The 19,893-nt window shown below is 44.9% G+C and overlaps 1 protein-coding gene across 4 annotated transcripts; it reads left to right on the plus strand.

The window, feature by feature from the left end:
- The first annotated feature begins 4,757 nt into the window (after window positions 1-4,757).
- Window positions 4,758-17,336, plus strand: LOC128593285 (KH homology domain-containing protein 1-like). 4 transcript variants are annotated; one of them, XM_053601170.1, is made up of 4 exons: window positions 4,758-5,051; window positions 14,921-15,877; window positions 16,028-16,210; window positions 16,942-17,336. In XM_053601170.1, the coding sequence occupies exons 2-4, from the start codon at window positions 15,772-15,774 to the stop codon at window positions 17,139-17,141; spliced, it is 489 nt and encodes a 162-aa protein (XP_053457145.1). In that variant the 5' UTR covers window positions 4,758-5,051; window positions 14,921-15,771; the 3' UTR covers window positions 17,142-17,336. The 4 variants fall into 4 exon arrangements, with proteins under 4 accessions (XP_053457145.1, XP_053457147.1, XP_053457148.1 ...); XM_053601172.1 differs by having other exon boundaries at window positions 4,758-4,953; XM_053601173.1 differs by having other exon boundaries at window positions 4,758-4,947.
- The last annotated feature ends 2,557 nt before the right edge of the window (window positions 17,337-19,893 follow it).

Raw genomic sequence — 19,893 nt, forward strand, 5'->3', positions numbered from 1 at the left:
ATTCCGTTTACTGTAGTGCCAAAGAAGATGAAATATTTGGGAGTTTATCTAACAAAGGACATGAAAGATCTCTATAAAGAGAACTATGAAACTCTAAGAAAAGAAATAGCTGAAAATGTTAACAAATGGAAAAACATACCATGCTCATGGCTGGGAAGAATCAACATTGTTAAAATGTCCATACTACACAAAGCAATATACAATTTTAACGCAATCCCTATTAAAGCTCCACTGCCATACCTTAAAGATTTCAAAAAAATAAAACTTCGTTTTATATGGAATCAGAAAAAAACTCGAATAGCCAAGACTTTACTCAGAAATAAAAACAAAGCAAGAGGAATCATGCTACCAGACCTGAGACTGTACTAAAAATCGATAGTGATCAAAACAGCACGGTACTGGCTCAAAAACAGAGAGGTAGATGTCTGGAACAGAATAGAGAACCAAGAGATGAACCCAGTTACTTACCATTATTTGATGTTTGACAAGCCAATTAAAAACATTCAGTGGGGGAAAAGATTCCCTATTTAACAAATGGTGCTGGGTGAACTGGCTGGCCACCTGTAGAAGACTGAAACTGGACCCACACCTTCACCATTAACTAAAATAGACTCTCACTGGATTAAAGATTAAACTTAAGACACAAAATTATAAAAATAGTAGAAGAAAGTGCAGGGAAAACTCTTGAAGAAATCGGTCTGGGCGAATATTTTATTAGGAGGACCCCCGGGCAATTGAAGCAGCTTCAAAAATACACCACTGGGACCTGATCAAACTAAAAAGCTTCTGCACAGCGGAGAACACAGTAAGTAAAGCAAGCAGACAGCCCTCAGAATGGGAGAAGATATTTGCAGGTTATGTCTCTGACAAAGGTTTAATAACCAGAATCCACAGAGAACTCAAACGTATAAGCAAGAAAAGAACAAGTGATCCCATCGCAGGCTGGGCAAGGGACTTGAAGAGAAACTTCTCTGAAGAAGACGGGCACACGGCCTACAAACATATGAAAAAATGCTCATCATCCTTAATCACCAGAGAAATGCAAATCAAAACTACTTTGAGATATCATCTAACTCCAGTAAGATTAGCCCTTATCACAAAATCCCAAGACCAGAGATGTTGGCGTAGATGTGGAGAAAAGGGAACATTTCTACACTGCTGGTGGGAATGCAAATTAATATGTTCCTTTTGGAAAGATGTTTGAAGAAGACTTAGAGATTTAAAAATAGATCTGCCATTCAATCCTACAATTCTTCTACTAGGTATATACCCAGAAGATCAAAAGTCACATTATAACAAAGATATTTGTACCAGAATGTTTATTGCAGCCCAATTCATAATTGCTATCGATCCACGAATGGATGAATAAATTGTGGTATTATGTACACCATGGAATATTATGCAGCCTTAAAGAAAGATGGAGACTTTACCTCTTTCATGTTTACATAGATGGAGCTGGAACATATTCTTCTTAGCAAAGTATCTCAAGAATGGAAGAAAAAGTATCCAATGTACTCAGCCCTACCATGAAACTAATTTATGGCTTTCATATGAAAGCTATAACCCAATTATAACCTAAGAATATGGGGAAGGGAGACAGTGAGGGGAGGGGAGGGGGGAGGATGGGCAGAGGGAGGGTGATTGGTGAGATCACACCTACGGTGCATCTTACAAGGGTACATGTGAAACTTAATAAATGTAGAATATAGATGTTTTAACACAATAACTAAGGAAATGCCATGGCTTGGCACCTGTGGCTCGAGCAGCTAAAGCTCCAGCCACATACACCTGAGCTGGCGGGTTCGAATTCAGCCCGGGCCCGCCAAACAACAATGATGGCTGCAACCAAAAAAAAAAAAAAAATAGCCGGGCGTTGTGGCCGGTGCCTGTAGTCCCAGCTACTGGTGAGGCGGAGGCAGGAGAATCTTTTGAGCCCAGGAGTTGGAGGTTGCTGTGAGCTGTGATGCCACAGCACTCTACTCAGGGTGACACTTGAGGCTCTGTCTCAAAAAAAGAAAAAAAAAAAATGCCAGGAAGGCTATGTTAACCAGTGTGATGAAAATATGTCAAATGGTATATAAAACCAGTGTATGGTGCCCCGTGATTGCATTAATGTACACATCTATGATATAATAATAAATTAAAAACAAAAAACAAAAAACCAAAAAGTCCACTGTCATCCAAGAAAGGAGGAAAACCTCTCAGCTTTCCTGGAGAGACTTAGAGCTTGAAAAAGCACACTCCCCTGCCACTAGATGCGTTTGAGAGCCAACTTATTATTATTATTATTATTTTTGTAGCTTTTTGGCTGGGGCCGGGTTTGAACCCACCACCTCCGGTATATGGGGCAGGTGCCACCGGGTGCCAACTTATTTTAAAGGATAAATTTACAACATGGGCAGCCCCAGATATCAGGAGAAAACTACAAAAATTGGCTCTTGGCCTTGACCAAACCTAGAGGATGTACTGAGAATCACTACCTCAAGTGTTTTATAACCAAGACCAAGGGAGCATGAGGAAAGGGAGAGAAGAGCCAAGACAAAGGCAACTGCCCCCGTTACACTCTATAGAAAGCTGCCTTGGTGATCACAACCCAGGCGTTCAGGGGCAGCCTTCTAAGGGATGCTATCAGTGCGGCCATAAAATGACTGCTTCAAGAGGCCCAAGCTGCCGCTCCTTCCTACCCGAGGCCGAGGGAGAGCCAGAACACCACTGCCGGCAGGTCATTTTACAGAATTATGCTCTGAGAGAAGAGCTACAAGAAATCCCCTTACACAACCTGGATCTAACTTTATTTGCAGATGGTAGTGCTTTTTTGGATCAGGGAGTTCGGAGGGCAGGGCATGCAGTGGTCAATGGGCACTCAGTGGTAGAAAGCTGCTTATTCCCTCCGGGGAAAGCCCAGCTGGCTGAGTTGATCCACCTTACCTGAGCCTTGAACTTACCAAGAGAAAGGTCATCATTTACACTGATTCTAAATATGCCTTCCTGGTTCTTCATGTTCATGCAGCCATCTGAAAGGAGGGATGGTTTTTGACTTCTGGGGATTCCCCTACCAAATATCACAGGGAAATCAACATGCTCCTATGGGCAGTTTATGCCCTCAAGAAGGTGGCTTTATACACTGTAGAGGCCACCATAGGTTGTAAAAGACACATCAGAGGGAAATCACTTGGCCTACCTAGAGGTTAGGGCAGGCAAAAAGAGAGAAAGGGACCTCTTCTTACATCTGAGATAACCCACTCAGAGACATAAACCCTCAGTATACACCTGAAGAAAAAGTTATGGGCCCTCTCCTGGGGACATATGCCCCAAGTTCAGGCTAGATGCAGACAGAAGGTAAGATACTGTAGCCACCGGTCAATAGGTAGAAGTTGCTGCAAACACTTCATCAAACCTTTCATCTGGGCATTGACAATACCTATCAAATGGCCAAGGCCCTCTTCACAGGGAAAAACCTTCTGAAGACGACAGGACAGGTAGTAAAGGCAAGTGATATCTGCGAGAAAAACAACTCCCTCCCTTTCCCCCAGCTTCAGAGGCAGGGCAGACTTCCCGGAGACTGGCAGCTTGATTTTGACACCGAGTTTCTCTTCTTCTCGCTGGATTCTTGGTCTTGGGAATCGAAGAATGAATTCACAAACCACAGGTAAGCAAAAAACGATAGTTCACTGAGGACAAAGTTCCAACACACTGGAAGGGGTCCCCAGTGAGTTGCCTTGAAGCTCTGTTGTTTAGGGGCCTTTATGCCTTATCTAACCGCCTCCAGAGGTCCTCAAACTTTTTAAACAGGGGGCCAGTTCACTGTCCCTCATACCGTTGGAGGGCTGGACTTTAGTTTAAAAAAAAACTATGAACAAATACAATCACACCGCCTCATGTGGCCCGCGGGCCGCAGTTTGAGGACCCCTGGCCGGTAATGGTCCTTTAAACCTGGCTGGCTTACATTGACTGGTGTCTTTCAACCTAGCTAGTTGGCCTCTGCTGATTGGCCTTTCCTTCTCGCTCGGACGCTTTCTCTGTCCAATCCCCTAAGGGGGCCCTTGTCCCTGCTATGTTCAGCCCAGCAATAGCTAGTCACCAATGGCTGCACAGGTCGCCCCAGCACTCTGCGGTGGTGGCTGTGAAACCTCCAGCTGGGGACCTTCCAGGCTGGTTGTGCCCCGCCTCCCTCTCCACACCCTCCTTCCGTCCTCGGGGCCCACTGTCCCTGTCCCTGCCTAACACCTTCTGACTCCTGTCCTTGGAGTCCCCAGTGCACACGGGGTGATGCAGGAGAGGCTGTTGGGTGGGGATGTGGTCCATAGTAAGTCCCCCCTCGAGGATAGGCCTCCCCCACCATGTTAGTGAAACAGCCCTCACGGGCGGCCGAGGGTCTCTAGGGTTTTCACTCCATCTCGGGGTGAAATCAAGGCACCAGAAGCCGAGGGGCCCGAGTGCCAGACGGCGCCCGGAGGCCACTCACCGCGCGCCGCGGAGGTCGGCGCGAGGCGCAGTCCCGCCCGGGCCGGCTGCTTGCCGCACGCTCCTGCCTTCGCCGTCTCCGCTTCCCGGGCTCGGGGCCGCTGCCGGAACACGCGGCGGTGGCTTGACCGCGGCCGCGCGCTTCCGGCGGGGCGGCCGCCATTTCCGTCCGGGTGCCCCCGGCGCGGCGCAGGCGGGAACCCGGGAAGCGGCGGGTGCGCGGCCGGGGGGGGCGCTGCTGTGCCCGCGTCCGGCCTGGCCCGGCCCGCCGCGACCCCGCTCAGAAGGCGGCCCCGGCCGACTCATCCCTGCCCGCCACGCCGGCTTTGGCGACCCGACCCCCGCGTGGTGTCGAACTCGGTTAGTCCGGTGACAGGACGGAGAAGCCTCGGTCCCCGATGGCATCCTTGAGATGCTAATCCTGAGTTCGGCCCTCCACTGGATTATCTGCTTTGTGGGACAATTTCCTCGCTGGCTGAGGCAGTGAGTGTGGGTTTGCAGAGAGCATCCTATGGGGGGGCTCTTGGATCTTGGACATGTCTAATGAAGTTCGTCCTAAGGATATTTTACAGGGAACTAAGCTCCAAGTAAGTGAAAAAGAGTAGAAACACGAGATAGCAGTATAAAGATGAACCCAGATACCCGACTCCCTTATTGTTGATTGACTTGAGGATATGTCAAACGTTTAGAAAAGAAACAGGTTTCTACCTACGCATCTCAAAACGAAATGGGAAGTAACACCTTTAAAAGGTAAACTATTATGCTTTGATATATTTGTATTATTCTGAAGTCATTTAAAATAATGGCCTAAAAAGTTGCCTGGTGTTGGACCAGGAAGTTTCTGTAAGTGCCAACAGTCAAGCACTGGCATATAGGGAGGAAATAAACAGTGAGGAAAACAAAACAAAGGGAATGCTGTTAGGAGGAAGAAAAGGAAAAGGAGGAGCAGATGACAAGGCAGAACGAGCTAACACATGACATTTGCTATGCGCCACTCTTTTATTGCTCCTATATTAACGCATCTAATCCCATGAAGTGGGTATACGTTATCACAAAGTAGGCAACTGAGGCCGAGGTTAAGCAGCTGGCCCAGGGATACACAGTAAGTGACAAGACCTTTGCTTGAGCATAAGCACTTTGGCTCCAGAGTCTATGCTTCTGATCATACTGTATTGCCTCTTGAGGGAGGGTAAGACTTCAATTGATTGGATTTGATGCTACGGAGTGGGAGTACACAAGAGAGGCTTACTAAAGAGGTGGTTATTCCTCTGTTTCTATGTAGAGGATGTGAAGACATGGACTAGAATGGTTCATAGGGTACAAATGCCATAAATAAAGTTTAAAAGAAAAAATGCATAGTGGACACTATATATGGAATACTCACTGGAATGGACAGAGAAAAAGGTATGTAACTCTATGGGGAAGGAAAGAAATATATGAGTAGGCAACATACAGACGAGGAAGTACGAATGAAATAGGAAAGATGCTTAACAGCACTAATGTCCCCTGGCATGCAAAGCAAAACAGTGGAGGGACCCGTTTCCCCCCACGATGACCAAAACTGAAGATTGAAAATATTTTTGTGGTAAAGAGGATATTCCTGTAGAAGTACAAATTCATATAGCTACTTGGGGTGGGGGGTGGGATTTGACAGTATTAATTCAAGTGAAAATATGAATTGAATAATTATCTTTACAGTAATATTGACTATAATAAAAAACATTGCTTTAGACATTCTAATTTCATATTTATAGATACATTGTTCAAAAAGAGGTATACAAGGGTGGGTGCGGTGCCTCATGCCTATAATTTCAATACTTTGGGAAGCTGAGGCTGGAGGACTGCTTGAGCAGGAGTTCAAGACCAGCCTGGGCAACATAGACCCCATCTGCATAAAAAATTTAAAAATTAGAGTGGTGCCTGTGGCTCAGTGGGTAGGGTGCCGGCCCCACATACCGAGGGTGGCGGCCTGGCCCCGGGCCAAACTGCAACCAAAAATAGCCAGGCCTTGTGGCGGGTGCCTGTAGTCCCAGCTGCTCAGGAGGCTGAGGCCAGAGAATCGCCTAAGTCCAAGAGCTGGAGGTTGCTGTGAGCTGTGACAGCACAGCACTCTACCGAGGGCGAAAAATATGAGACTTTGTCTTAAAAAAAAAAAATTAAAAATTAGCTAGGTTATAAAAAATTAAAAAAATTAGCCAGGTATGGTGGCGCATATCTGTACTTCCAGATACTGGCAAGGCTGAGGTAAAAGGATGACTTGAGCCCAGGAGTTCAAGGCTGTAGTTAGTTATGAATGTGCCACTGCACTCTAACCTGGGCAATAGAGTAAGACCTTGTCTCAAAAAAAAAAAAAAAATGTATGCAAAACATTTAACTGGAAGAATTTTTTTGTATAATAGTTTAAAATTAGAGAAATGCAAATTTCGGCAGGGCACAGTGGCCCATGCTTGTAATCCTAGCACTCTGGGAGGTCGAGGCAGGTGGATTGCTTGAGCTCAGGAGTTAGAGACCAGCCTGAGCAAAAGCAGGACCCTCATCTTTACTAAAAATAGAAAAACTGAGGGAAGAGGATTGCTTGAGCCCAAGAGTTGGAGGTTGCTGTGAGCTATGATGCCATGTCACTGGACCCAGGGTAACAGCTTGAGACTCTGCCTCAAAAAAAAAAAAAAATGCAAATTTTAACAGAGAAATAAGTAAACTGTGGTAATAATTTACTCATAGACTAAACAAAAATCGATTGATTGCTTACTAGGCATTAGGCATTATTCTGAGCATTGAGGATAAGTTGACAACTAACTTTGTGAACTAAAGAAAGATGATAGAATTAGTCAGGAACTGACCAACCCTCCCCAGACCAGACTCCTCCTTAGTTCTTTGCTTGGTCTGTGATAGAATGATTTCAACCTCTAATGTAAATAACATTGGACTTCCATATAATCACTATAGAAACAAAAACTTTTGGGCGGCGCCTGTGGCTCAAGGAGTAGGGCGCTGGTCCCATATGCCAGAGGTGGCGGGTTCAAACCTAGCCCTGGCCAAAAACCAAAAAAAAAAAAAAAAGAAACAAAAACTTTCTTTTTTTTGAGACAGTTTCACTTTGTCACCCTTTGTGGAATGCCGTGGCATCATAGCAACCTGAAACTCTTGGGCTCAAGCAGTCCTCTTGCCTCAGATTCCCAAATAGCTGGGACTACCATCACAACACCCAGCTATTTTTAGGGACAGGGTCTTGCTCTTGCTCGGGCTGGTCTCAAACCTGTGAGCTCAGGCAGTCCACCTGCATCGGCCTCCAGAGTCCTAGGATTATAGGCGTGAGACACCGCACCTGGCTGAGAAAGCTGTCTTTTAAAAAAATACATATTCAGGGCAGCGCCTGTGGCTCAGTCGGTAAGGCGCCGGCCCCATATACCGAGGGTGGTGGGTTCAAACCCGGCCCCGGCCAAACTGCAACCAAAAAAAAAATAGCCGGGCGTTGTGGCGGGCGCCTGTAGTCCCAGCTGCTCGGGAGGCTGAGGCAAGAGAATTGCTTAAGCCCAGGAGTTGGAGGTTGCTGTGAGCTGTGTGAGGCCACGGCACTCTACAGAGGGCCATAAAGTGAGACTCTGTCTCTACAAAAAAAAAAAAAAAAAAAAAAAAAAAAAAAAATACATATTCAGGGCAGTACCTGTGGCTCAGCAGAGTAGGGCGCTGGCCCCATATGCCAGAGGTGGCAGGTTCAAACCCAGCCCTGGCCCAAAACTGCAAAAACAACAACAACAACAACAACAAAAACACACTCAATTTGTCATCAGAGAGCCTATGTGTGACCAAGATGAAAACCTAGACTTGAGTGCCAACTCTAGAACACTTCCATAGCTACAAGGGAAGGTAAAACCCTGCCTTAATCACCGAATATTCTGGCTTGAGCCACTATGGTCTCTTAAGAACTCATCGGTCCCCAGGATTGCCCTGGTTGGGATTAAGAAGAAGCAGGTCTTCAGGGAAGCTCTGGAAGGATCCCCGAGCAGCAGATTCTATTTAAAATTCTTGCAAGCCCTGCCCTTGTGATTATGATCACTTCTGTCACTAGTGGGCTTCCACTGAGTCATGGCGCTAACCCTAGCAGCTTGAGCTTGGTACCACAGTAGGCAGCTCAGCAGGACCTGCTAGACGATCTCCATTTGGGGATCCAGTACCTGTATGAGCAGGTCACCTGTGTCTAAGGGAGAGGCAGAAGGCTTAAAGCCTGGCACTCAGATACTTGTGTAATCAGTGACTCCTGGACATTAGGAATTTTTTTTTTTTTTTTTTGTAGAGACAGAGTCTCACTTTATGGCCCTCGGTAGAGTGCTGTGGCCTCACACAGCTCACAGCAACCTCCAACTCCTGGGCTCAAGCGATTCTCTTGCCTCAGCCTCCCAAGTAGCTGGGACTACAGGCGCCCGCCACAACGCCCGGCTATTTTTTGGTTGCAGTTTGGCCGGGGCCGGGCTTGAACCTGCCACCCTCGGTATATGGGGCTGGCGCCTTACCGACTGAGCCGCAGGCGCCGCCCGGGAATTTTTTTTTTTAGAGACAGAGTCTCACTTTCTCACCCTTGGTAGAGTACTGTGGCGTCACAGCTCACAGCAACCTCCAACTCCTGGGTTTAGGCAATTCTTTTGCCTCAGCCTCCTGAGTAGCTGGGACTACAGGAGCCTGCCACAACGCCTGGCTGTTTTTTGTTGCAGTTTGGCTGGGTCCGGGTTTGAACCTGCCACCCTTGGTATACCTGGCCGGCACCCTACCCACTGAGCCACAGATGCCTCCCAGAAATTAAGAATTATTAATGTCATTTTACATGTAAGGAAACTGATGTGCTGAGAAAAATAACCTTTTTTTTTTTGAGACAGAGTCTCATTATGTTGCCCTCAATAGAGTGCTGTGGCGTCACAGTTCACAGCAACCTCAAGCTCTCGGCTTAAGTGATTCTCTTGCCTCAGCCTCCCATGTAGCTGGGACTACAGGTGCAGAAAATAACTTTTCTGAGGTCACAGGAAAATGCCGCCTGAATCTAGGTTTCAAAGTTCACTAGCCCCCTCCACTTTCTGCCTATGCCCCTTGGATTCCCAGTAAGAAATTGTCTAAGCTTGTGAAATGGTCAAATGCATAACTCTTACTGACAGTATTGGCTGTGATTCTGAGATCCAATATTCGTTTTCTCTGGGATAACACTGTGTGACTCTTTCCTGTAGGCAAAACAGTAGTAAGAGATTTTTTTTGCTGAATATATTTACTTATTCTAGGTATTTAATATATGGGAAATCACATCGTTTGTCTGAGGGTCGAAGAGTTTCACTTGGCCACAAATATAAAACACTGCACCTTACTAACTACTTAAGAATAAATTACAATCAAGAACCAAAGAAAAAAGTTCCTAACTGTGACCCAGATACCCTATATTACTTGGCTTTGTTAAAGAATCCCTAAACCAAATTCCTAAGAAAGTTCATATCTTTCTTTTTCTTTGCTCAAGAATTGCTTAAGAAGAAAGGTCATATCTTTTAATGGATATTAATCAGAACTCTCCTTGGGAAATTTTTAAATAAAGATCAGCTGGTACTTTTAATTATGCTAACTCAGGTGCATCTCTAGAGAATTTGCTTAAAGCCTATTATTTTATAAACATGAAGTATATAACTGAGTAGAAGAAATATAAACCTTGGCACCAGGAGAGTGGGGTTCCGGTCCTAACTCCACTATCTGCTAATAGACATCTGCTGATACTTATCATAAAAATGAGTTTCCTCGCAGTAAAATGGGGATAACAAGAGTGTGGGTTATATGAGACAAGACATGTGGAAATGCCTTATAAATCGACAGGTACCCCTTCTCCTGTTACATATAAAAATAATATTGTTTTTATTATTATTGTTATGTATTCGAGGTTGGCTAAGAAGAAAATGTGGAATGTGTGAAGTCACTAGTTACACCAATTATGCTTGACAGATTACACTTATTTGTAAATTTTGGTAAATTGGTTGTTACTCGTTCAATGATCCTTCCTTCCTTCCTTCCTTTCTCCCTCCCTCTCTCTCTTTCCTTCCTTCTTTTCTTTCTTTCTTCCCCTCCCTCCCTTCCCTCTTTCCTTCCTTCTTTTCTCCCTTTCTCCTTCTCTCCCTTCCTCCCTGAGAAAAGTTTTGGGCAGTGGCATCATTACACCTCACTGCAGTGTCAAACTCCTGGGCTCAAGCCATCTTCCCACCTCAGCCTCCCAAAGTGCTATGATTACAGGCGTGAGCCAACACAACCGATTCTTTATCTTGCTGCTTCTTGATGAACAAATATCATAATCAACTCTAGAGTTATTTGGAGTTAAAAGAAAATGTTCAAAGAATTTAAGCTTTTTGTAGCTGTCAATATATCTGGTTTACACATCATGGTCACTTTTTTTTTTTTGAGACAGAGTCTCACTTGGTCGCCCTTGGTAGAGTGCCGTGGCTTCTTAGCTCACAGCAACCTCAAACTCTTGGTTGGGTTCAAGCGATCCTCTTGCCTCAGCCTCCCAAATAGCTGGGATTACGGTGCCCGCCACAACACCTGGCATTCGTCGGGCGCAGCCTCACGTTGCTGCCAGCTGCTGCGGGAGGAAGAGGCTGAGATTCTGGGACCTTAATAGGTCTCGGTCTCGAACTTGCTTTTTAGCCACTTGTCCAAAAGTCTTACTTGTCTTTTTATTCCCTCCACCAAAGAGTATGATTTAATCACTCCAAATCTCGAAATAGGAAAATCCCGATTGCTCTATCTGCAAAATATGTCCCAAATCCATACATTTGGTATCATTTCACCATCTAGCGCTCTAGTCTAAAACATGCTTTATTTTAATTTTTGTAAAATTCAGGCCCCTACTTCAAAATTAACAAACTATAAAGATGTCTTTTATTAGGTTTCCTGGAATGGCCTCTGTTAAAAATATTTGCTCCTTTAGTTTGTAAAGGGAGGAATAAAAGGAATATTCAAGTTTGCTTGATATTCTCCAAATTTTGAATACCAAACATGAGTGCTGTTTTGGTTATAAAACTCAGAATAACATAAACAAGTCAAAATAAAAGTTGAGTTTTCGTAGGTTAATTATAATAAAGGATTATGTACTTCTAAAATTATTTAATGGGTAGAGTGCTGTAGCATCTCAGCTCACAGCAACCTCAAACTCTCAGGCTCAAGTGATCCTGTCTCAGCCTCCAGAGTAGCTGGAACCACACCTGGCTAGTTTTTCTATTTGTGATAGAAGTAGGGTCTTGCTGTTGCTCAAGCTGGTCTGGAACTTCTGAGCTCAAGCAATCCACCTGCCTGGGCATCCTGGAGTGCTAGGATTACAGGCGTGAGCCACTGTACCCAGCCAACACATTGATTTTATTTGTTTTTCTTTTTCTTTTTCTTTTCTTTTCTTCATTTTTTTTTGAGACGGAGTCACACTATGTTGCCCTGGGTAGAGTGCCATCGCGTCATAACTCATGGCAACCTCAAACTCCTGGGTTCACATGATCCTCTTGTCTCACCCTCCAAGTAGCTGGAACTATAGGCTCCCATACAACTCAGTTAGTTTTTAGAGACAGTCCCTCTCACTCAGGCTGGTCTCAACCTCCTAATCTCAAGCAATTTGTCTGTCTTGGCCTCTCAGAGTGCTATGATTACAGGCATGATTACAGGCCACTGAGTCCAGCCAACACATTGATTTTAAAAAAGAAATTATATTTTTGTCAATTTAAAATTACTGGCATTCATAATATTCTTTACGGAATAAATTAAAGTCCCTGGGATTTGTTAGTGCCCTGATTAACTCTGGTGACAACTCTCTTTCCTTTACTTCAAGAAGGACAGTTCATGATTATATGACCAGTATTAGGGAACTTACATGCTCTGTACAGATGTTTGGAAACTCCTTTGTTGAAGATTATTATTTTATTTTTTTGAGACAGAGTCTCAAGCTGTCACTGTGGGTAGACTGCCATGGTGTCACTGCTCACAGCAACCTCAAACTCTTGGGCTTAAGCAATTGTCTTGCCTCAGCCTCCCCAGTAGCTGGGACTACAGGCACCCGCCATAACGCCAGGCATTTTTTTGTTGCAGTTGTTGTTGTTTTTAGTTGGCCCAGGCTGGGTTGGAATCTGCCAGCCTCAGTGTATGTGGCCGATGCCCTACCCACTGAGCTATGGGTGCTGCCTGTTGAAGATTATTATTATTATTACTCTTTGTTCTGTTTTTTGCTTTGAAGATTATTTTAATGTTGCTTTGTTTTTGGTTTTTGCGACACGGTCTCACTCTGTAGCCCAGGCTAGAGTCCAGTAGTGTCATTATAGGTCACTGCAACCTCCAACTCCTATGCTCAAGCCAACCTCCTGCCTCAGCCTCCCCAGTAGCTGGGACTACAGGTATGTACCACCATGCCTGGCTAATTTTTCTGTTTTCTGTAGAGACGGAATCTTGCTCTTGCTCAGGCTGGTGTCGAACTCCTGGCCTCAAGCAATCTTCCCACCTCAGCTTCCCAAAGTGTTAGGATTAGGGGCAATTGAGTCACTACTTGTCTAATGTTGCTTGTTAATCATTCATATTTTAAAATAAAAACTAGAAATTTTCAGATATAGCTGTCATGGTTCTAAATTCGTCATTAATATATGACCTTCTGTGAGGACTGAAATAGTGAAATCAGCTCAAATGGTTGACTTGCTTTCTCTCACTTAAGCTTGCCAGCTAACAAGAGGTTAAGAAACCAGATATTCCCGAAAATAAGACATCCTCCGAAAATAAGACCTACTCACAGGAAAGATAAGACGTCCCCTGAAAATAAGTCCTAGCGCATCTTTGGGAGCACACCTTAATATAAGACACTGTCTTATTTTCGAGGAAACAGGGTATTTATAGGAGGTATAGGCAATAGAATGCCAAAACTTTGGGAATAGGTTTTATGACCTCTTGGTCATAAAAGTCTCCTTAAAAATGGCAAGAAATTAAAGAACTGTTAGCAGCTTTGCTTTTCCCTAAGAGGTTCACCATATAAAAGAGTAGAGACTTATTCAAAGTGCAATTACTTAGAAGCTCCAGGAAATAAATTCCTTTACCACTATGCTGAACAAGAGGCATTAACTGAAGCAATTGTCCTAGTGATGGTTTTTGAATATGTCTGGCCATCATCTGCTTATTTCCAGGAGAGATTGGGGATATTACTGATGGATGGCCAAGGTTCAGATGGTAAAATTGTTTGTTATTCTGGACCTAAGGAATTCCAACTTACTCTTCCGGTATGTGGGGTGCACATTTCACTAAGGTTGGAATGAAGAAATGCTCCAAAATATCTTTTAATTAAAAAAAACTCACTGTCCCAAATGAATATGTAGACAAACTAAAAAAATAAAAATGAATTCTACTCTGTCAGTACCACGCGCTAACCAATTGTGCCACTGGAGCACTATAAAAATGAATTCTAAAAATAAGTTTGAGAATACTCTGCAAGACTCATTTCCATGGCTTGAGAATTGCTATTAGTCTTGATGACAAGGAGCTCACCCACCCCCCCCACCCCCGGCATCCACAGACTACTCTATGCTTTTAGATATCCACTCCTGGGCCAGGCGAGGTGGCTCCACACCTGTAATCCTAACACTCTGGGAGCCTGAAGTGGGTGGACTGCTTGAGTTCATGAGTTCAAAACCAGCTTGAGCAAAAGTGAGACCCTGTCTCTACTAAAAATACAAAAACTGAGGCAAGAGGGTCACTTGAGCCCAAGAGTTGAAGGTTGCTGTGTGCTATGATGCTATGGGCAATAGCTTGAGACTCTGTCTCAAAAAAAAAAAAAAGGAATCCACTCCTGAACCTGTACTCCACTATACGGCAAGCTTGTATTTCTAAGTACTACAGAGGATTAATTTGATACAATAGGCAACAGCAACCTTCCCAAAATATCCACCTAATTAATCTCTCATGATTAGAAATCTGAAGATTTAGTCTTTTGGAAGACACTAAACTTCCAAAAGTTAAACGAAAAACCACCCTTGGCCTCAATGGAAAGGGAAACTATAAACTGACAATTCTTAAGTATTGTTCAGAAACAAAAAGTCTTTGGAAGAAAACTACCAAACCAAGATCTTCTGATCAAGCTGCTGATGATACCAAGTACATATTTCCACCCAACACAATAAAGCATACATTGTCTGCTGTCTTAACTGTCCTTTTAAAATAAACAATTGTGTTCCACTCATCATCGTGTTTTGGCGAAAGCTTTCCAAATTCGCAAATCTTGACCTTTCATCTCAGTCCTCTGTAGCGCGGAATTTCTCTGCCATCTAAGGAATGGCAAAGCTGTCTTGTGTGATTTTCTCAGACTATAGTTACTGTTTAAATCTAACTTATTAATGCACTTTTTATCCTCCACCTGATTCCCCTAACAAAAATTTAATAGCTGTTCCTTTGAATACTTCAACAGGCAGGTTTTCTTCCACAGGTATCTCCTGGAACTGCAATTTTCCTGACCATATCAATTCTAACATTTGGTTTTATCAAAATTGGACACTGATCCTAAACAACAAAATGCTTCTTCTGATGTTATTTTGACACTGTATGGAGACTTTCCTGGCTGTGTTCATCTGTGATCCTCAGTGACTCCAGCAGCCTTCCCATGTTGAAGGATGAATAATTGTCCTGCTCTCACTGTGATAAATGATACTCACACCACCCCCCATACAGTTTGTGCAACACCAAGGTACTATTTTTTATGTGGACATCAGGTTACCTGATCGTTATGCAAGCCTATCCTGTATAATACACTTTTAGACTACTTTATTAATATTATGATTATTATTATTTTTGAGACAGAGTCTCAAGGTGTCACTCTGCATAGACTGCCGCGGCATTGCCGCTCACAACAACCTTCGACTCGGGCTCAAGCAATCCTCTTGCCTCAGTTTTTCTATTTTTAGTAGAGACAGGGTCTCACTTTTGCTCCATCTGGTCTCGAACTGATCTAGGAAGTTATTTCTGGAGCCTTCCCTTTCCTCAACACCAGCCCAATTGGAATGAAGAAAATTTTGGATTCCTAGACCTCAGAAAGGCAAGTGCTAATCCGATAACTCAATCTGACATGAAAGGATTAAGTAACAATTGCATGGATTAGATTTTCCTGAGAGGAGCTGCTGGGTTTGGACATCCATTGTAAGGTGGATCAAGAGGTGGGTCATTTAGGTGCATATATTTAGGACAGACCCTTGGCCCTTCCTCACTTTTTCCAAGTCCTTGTTCAGCCAGCTGCTCACCCTTGCCTTTCTCCTGAGTTGGGTAGTAGCAGAGTGTGTGGACATGGGAACGAGCGCTCCTGGGAAGAAGCCATGGTGGACTGTGCCCGACAACTTTCATAATCCAGCGACAATTCACATGGAGGAGGACCAGGAGGAGATGATCTTTGGTGAGTGGCTTCTGCCCTTGCACACTCCTGCATCCCTCTGATCTTCCCCTACCCTTCCCCCTCTATCTTTCCCAGATCCCCGTACCCAAGGCCATCCAACTCCCAGGTACCATGGTTTATAGCTTGTCATCTCACCTCTTATGCTCACAGGTCACAATGACTCACACCTTCGCTGCATTGAGGTGCACAGTTACACCCTCATTCAACTGGAGAGGTGGTTTACATCCAGAGGCCAGACCCGTGTCACTGTGGTGGGACCACCCAGGGCAAGGCAGTGGCTGTTGCATATGATCTGGTGTGTGGGGAGCCAGGACTCCTATCATAGGGCCCGAGGTAGGTACTGTCAGCTGAACTGTGGTTGAGGGTCAGTGTAGGGAGCTCTGACAGAGTTGCATGGTATCTTGAATCCTTTATTATTATTATTATTATTATTACTTGGAGGTAGAGTCTAACTCTGTACCCCTGGGTAGAGTGGGGTGGTGTCATAGCTCACAGCAACCTCCAAACTCTTGGGCTAAAGCGATTTTTATGCCTCAGTCTCCCGAGTAGCTGAGAATACAGATGCGCCCCATAGCTCCCGGCTATTTTTAGAGGTGGGGTCTCACTCTAGCTGGTCTTGAGCCTGTGAGCTCAGGCAATCCATCAGCCTCAGCCTCCCAGAGTGCTAGGATTACAGGCATAAGCCACTTTGCCCAGCCCAGTTAGTTTTTCTCTTTTAGTAGAGATGGGAGTTTTGCTTTTGCTCAGGCTGGTCTCTAACTCCCGAGCTTAAGCAATGCACCCACCTCAGCTTCCTAGAGTGCTAGGATTATAGGCATGAGTCACTGCACCCCACCACATGTTGAATTCTTGAGCTGGGTACCTGGAAGTCTAAGTGCTCCCCACAGTCTGGGGAGGGGAAGGGCCCATTTTTTGTGGCATGTACCTGTTTGGGGAGGAGACCATATTGGGAAGGTGTAAATGGGTCATGTAGGAAGGACTGGGCACCCTCTCCTGTAGTGTCCCCATGGGCCTGGGGCTTCACACAGACCTTGCTTCACCAGCCCTGGGCATTTCCCCCACAGGCCTCGAGATGCTGCGACGTGTCCGGAGCCAGGCCCTGACCGAGGTTGACCTGGCCACCTCTACAAGCATGGAGCCCAACATCGGAGACTTATCTTTGGCCACCAGAATAAGTGGAACTATCTCTCTTAACGTTCCTCAGGCTTCTCCTTTCCAATTGGCCGGTTGTAGTGGATTCCATCTGAGTTCACTCTATCCATGAAAAAGGACTGATCTCCCTGGGGAGCTGGGATGTGGGGGGATGTGTTGGGTTAGCCTTTGAGAAAGACATGAGAGGCAATGGGGGGAGACTGACTTTGTCCATCCAGTCCGGTCCCTCTCAGGCCTTCTAGGGGTATGTCTGAGGGAAGTCTCCCACATGTAAGTGTTCTGTTCTACTGGCAAAGATGCCAATAAAGTCAGCCATCTGATAGACCACGCCGTTGATGTGCTGTCATCTTTCCTTTGGATAAATGTTATCCCTCCTAGCAGGAGCTTCTCGGGGGCAAGCCTCCTGCTGAGTTGTGGGAAGCCCAGCCTAGTGAAGGAGCCTGAAACACAAGACAGCTCTTTCATGAACTGCTTGTCTTAGACTGGGAACTTGATCAGGATGCTCTGAGTTGAGTGAAAACAGGGGCTTCCAGAAAGAAGGGACTCTCCTAGGAGGCCCACGGTGCTTCCAGACCCTAAACGCAGACAAATGTGGAGAAAGGAAAGGTCCAGAACAGAGATCAAAGGTGTACTCCAGTGCCTAGGGAGGCAGCAGCAGGGAGCCTGGGGAATGTGAGGCAGCCAGGCCTGTCCCTCATTGCCAGAGGTGTGGGGGTGAGCAGAGGGGGGAAAGGATTCTGAGGCCCCCCAGAATATGAATAAATGGACTAGTAAGAATTCTTAAATCTCCATTCCAGAACTTTGTCCTCTTTACTGAAGATTATGGCAAAGGAAACATGACCTCATTTGAACACTTTCTCTTAGTTGGCTCATTTTCCAGCATTCTGTCTTCCAGTGAGGCAACTGCGTTGCTCTAGGAGAGAGATTATGGCGTCTTGAACAAGAGTGGTCACATGTTAGGAAGTGCTTGAATTGTAGGCAGCAAGATTTGCTAATCACGTGGTTTTAACATGGCCAGGGTTTTTTTTTTTTTTTTTTTTGAAACAGAGTCTCTGTTGCCCAGGCTAGCGTGTTGTGGCACCAGCCTAGCTCACAGCAGTCTCCAACTCTGGGGCTCAAGTGATCCTCTTGCCCCAGCCTGCTGAGTAACGGGACTACAGGCACATGCCAACACGCCTGCATAATTTTTTTTTTTTTTTTTGCAGTTTGGCCGGGGCTGGGTTTGAACCTGCCACCCTCGGCATATGGGGCCGGCGCCCTACTCACTGAGCCATAGGCGTCACCACGCCTGCATAATTTTTAAAATTCTTTTTGTAGACAGGAGATCTGGCTATCTTACCGAGGTTGGTCTCCAACTCCTAAGTTCAAGGGATCCTCTTGCCTCTGCCTCCGAAAGTGCTGGCATTATAGGTATGAGCCATCACGCTGGACCCATTTTTACATTTTTAAATGGTTTAAAAAACAATCAAATAAAGGATAATATTTCAATTTATATAAAATTCAGTTTCTTTTGATAAAGTTTTATTGGGACACAGTTGTACCCGAATTTATGTATCATCTCTGACTACTTTTGCACTACAGTATTGAGTTAGTTGATTAGTTTTGACAGAGATTGCATACCATAAAACAGAACATATTTACTATGTGGCTTTTTTTTTTTTTTTTTTTTGAGACAGAGTCTCATTTTGTTGCCTTGGGTAGAATGCCGTAGCTCACAGCTCACAGCAATCTCGATGACTCTTGGGCTCAATCGATCCTCTTGCCTCAGCCTCCCAAGTGGCTGGAACTACAGGCGCCTGCCACAATGAGCCTGGCTATTTTTAGAGATTGGTGGGGGTGGAGGGGATGGGTCTAGATTTTGCTGAGGCTGGTCTTGAACTCCTGAGCTCAAGCAAGCCATTTGCCTAGGCCTCCCAGAGTGTTAGGATTACAGGCGTGAGCCACTGGACTTGGCCCAACATTCTCTCTTCTTAAGGCTGTAATTCTGATCTCTAAATCCCAGTCACCAAAGACTTCTGTGTGGGCACATCCTAGGTATTATGATGTAGGAGTTAAGATTTCAAACCCTGGAGTGAGTACATCCATTTAAATCCTATCTTGCTTTACCACTGAGTAGTTCTTGTGATCTTTGTCAGTTTACTGATTTCTCAGTGCATTGGTTTTCTGATTTTATAAAACAGACAATAATGGTAACTAATTCTGATAGATATTTTTTATTTTTGGCCTACATTCTTTCACTGCCTTTCTTCTAGCCGAACTATTTTTTCTTTTTTAAGACAGCATCTCAATTAGTCACCCTTGGGAAAGTGCTGTGGCGTCATAGCTCACAGTAACCTCAAACTCTTGGGCTCAAGTGATCCGCTTGTCTCAGCCTCCCAAGTAGCTGGGACCACCAGCACCCAATATAACACCTGGATTTTTTTTTTTAAATTTTTGATAGAGACTGGGTTTTGCTTTGCTCAGGCTGGTCTCGAATTCCTGTGCTGAAGCAATCCACCAACCTCAGCCTCCCGGAGTGCTACAATTACAGGCATGAGCCAATGCTCCTGTCCTCAAAATCCAAATTATTGATTCTGAGCGGAACCACAGAACCACTTTAAAGTTTCTGATTAATCCCGTAATCCCATCTGGGAGTAAGACAGTCTCGTGGGCTCTGCCTGGCTCATCCCATCTTAGGCTAAAAGGATCTATCTGGTGGCCCCTGTCCAGATGATTCCCTTGAGCCATCTGTGGCACAAAGAACAAAAGACATTTCTTTGTCCCTCCTGACCACTGGCCTGAGACAGGAATCTAGGTTTTAAGTTTCAGAAAAGGGTAAGGGGATTTCGAAGAGGCAGGAAACATTTTTAACTCACCCCCCCACC

The sequence above is a fragment of the Nycticebus coucang genome, chromosome 9 (assembly GCF_027406575.1).
Source record: "Nycticebus coucang isolate mNycCou1 chromosome 9, mNycCou1.pri, whole genome shotgun sequence".
Taxonomy (NCBI): Eukaryota; Metazoa; Chordata; class Mammalia; order Primates; family Lorisidae; genus Nycticebus; species Nycticebus coucang.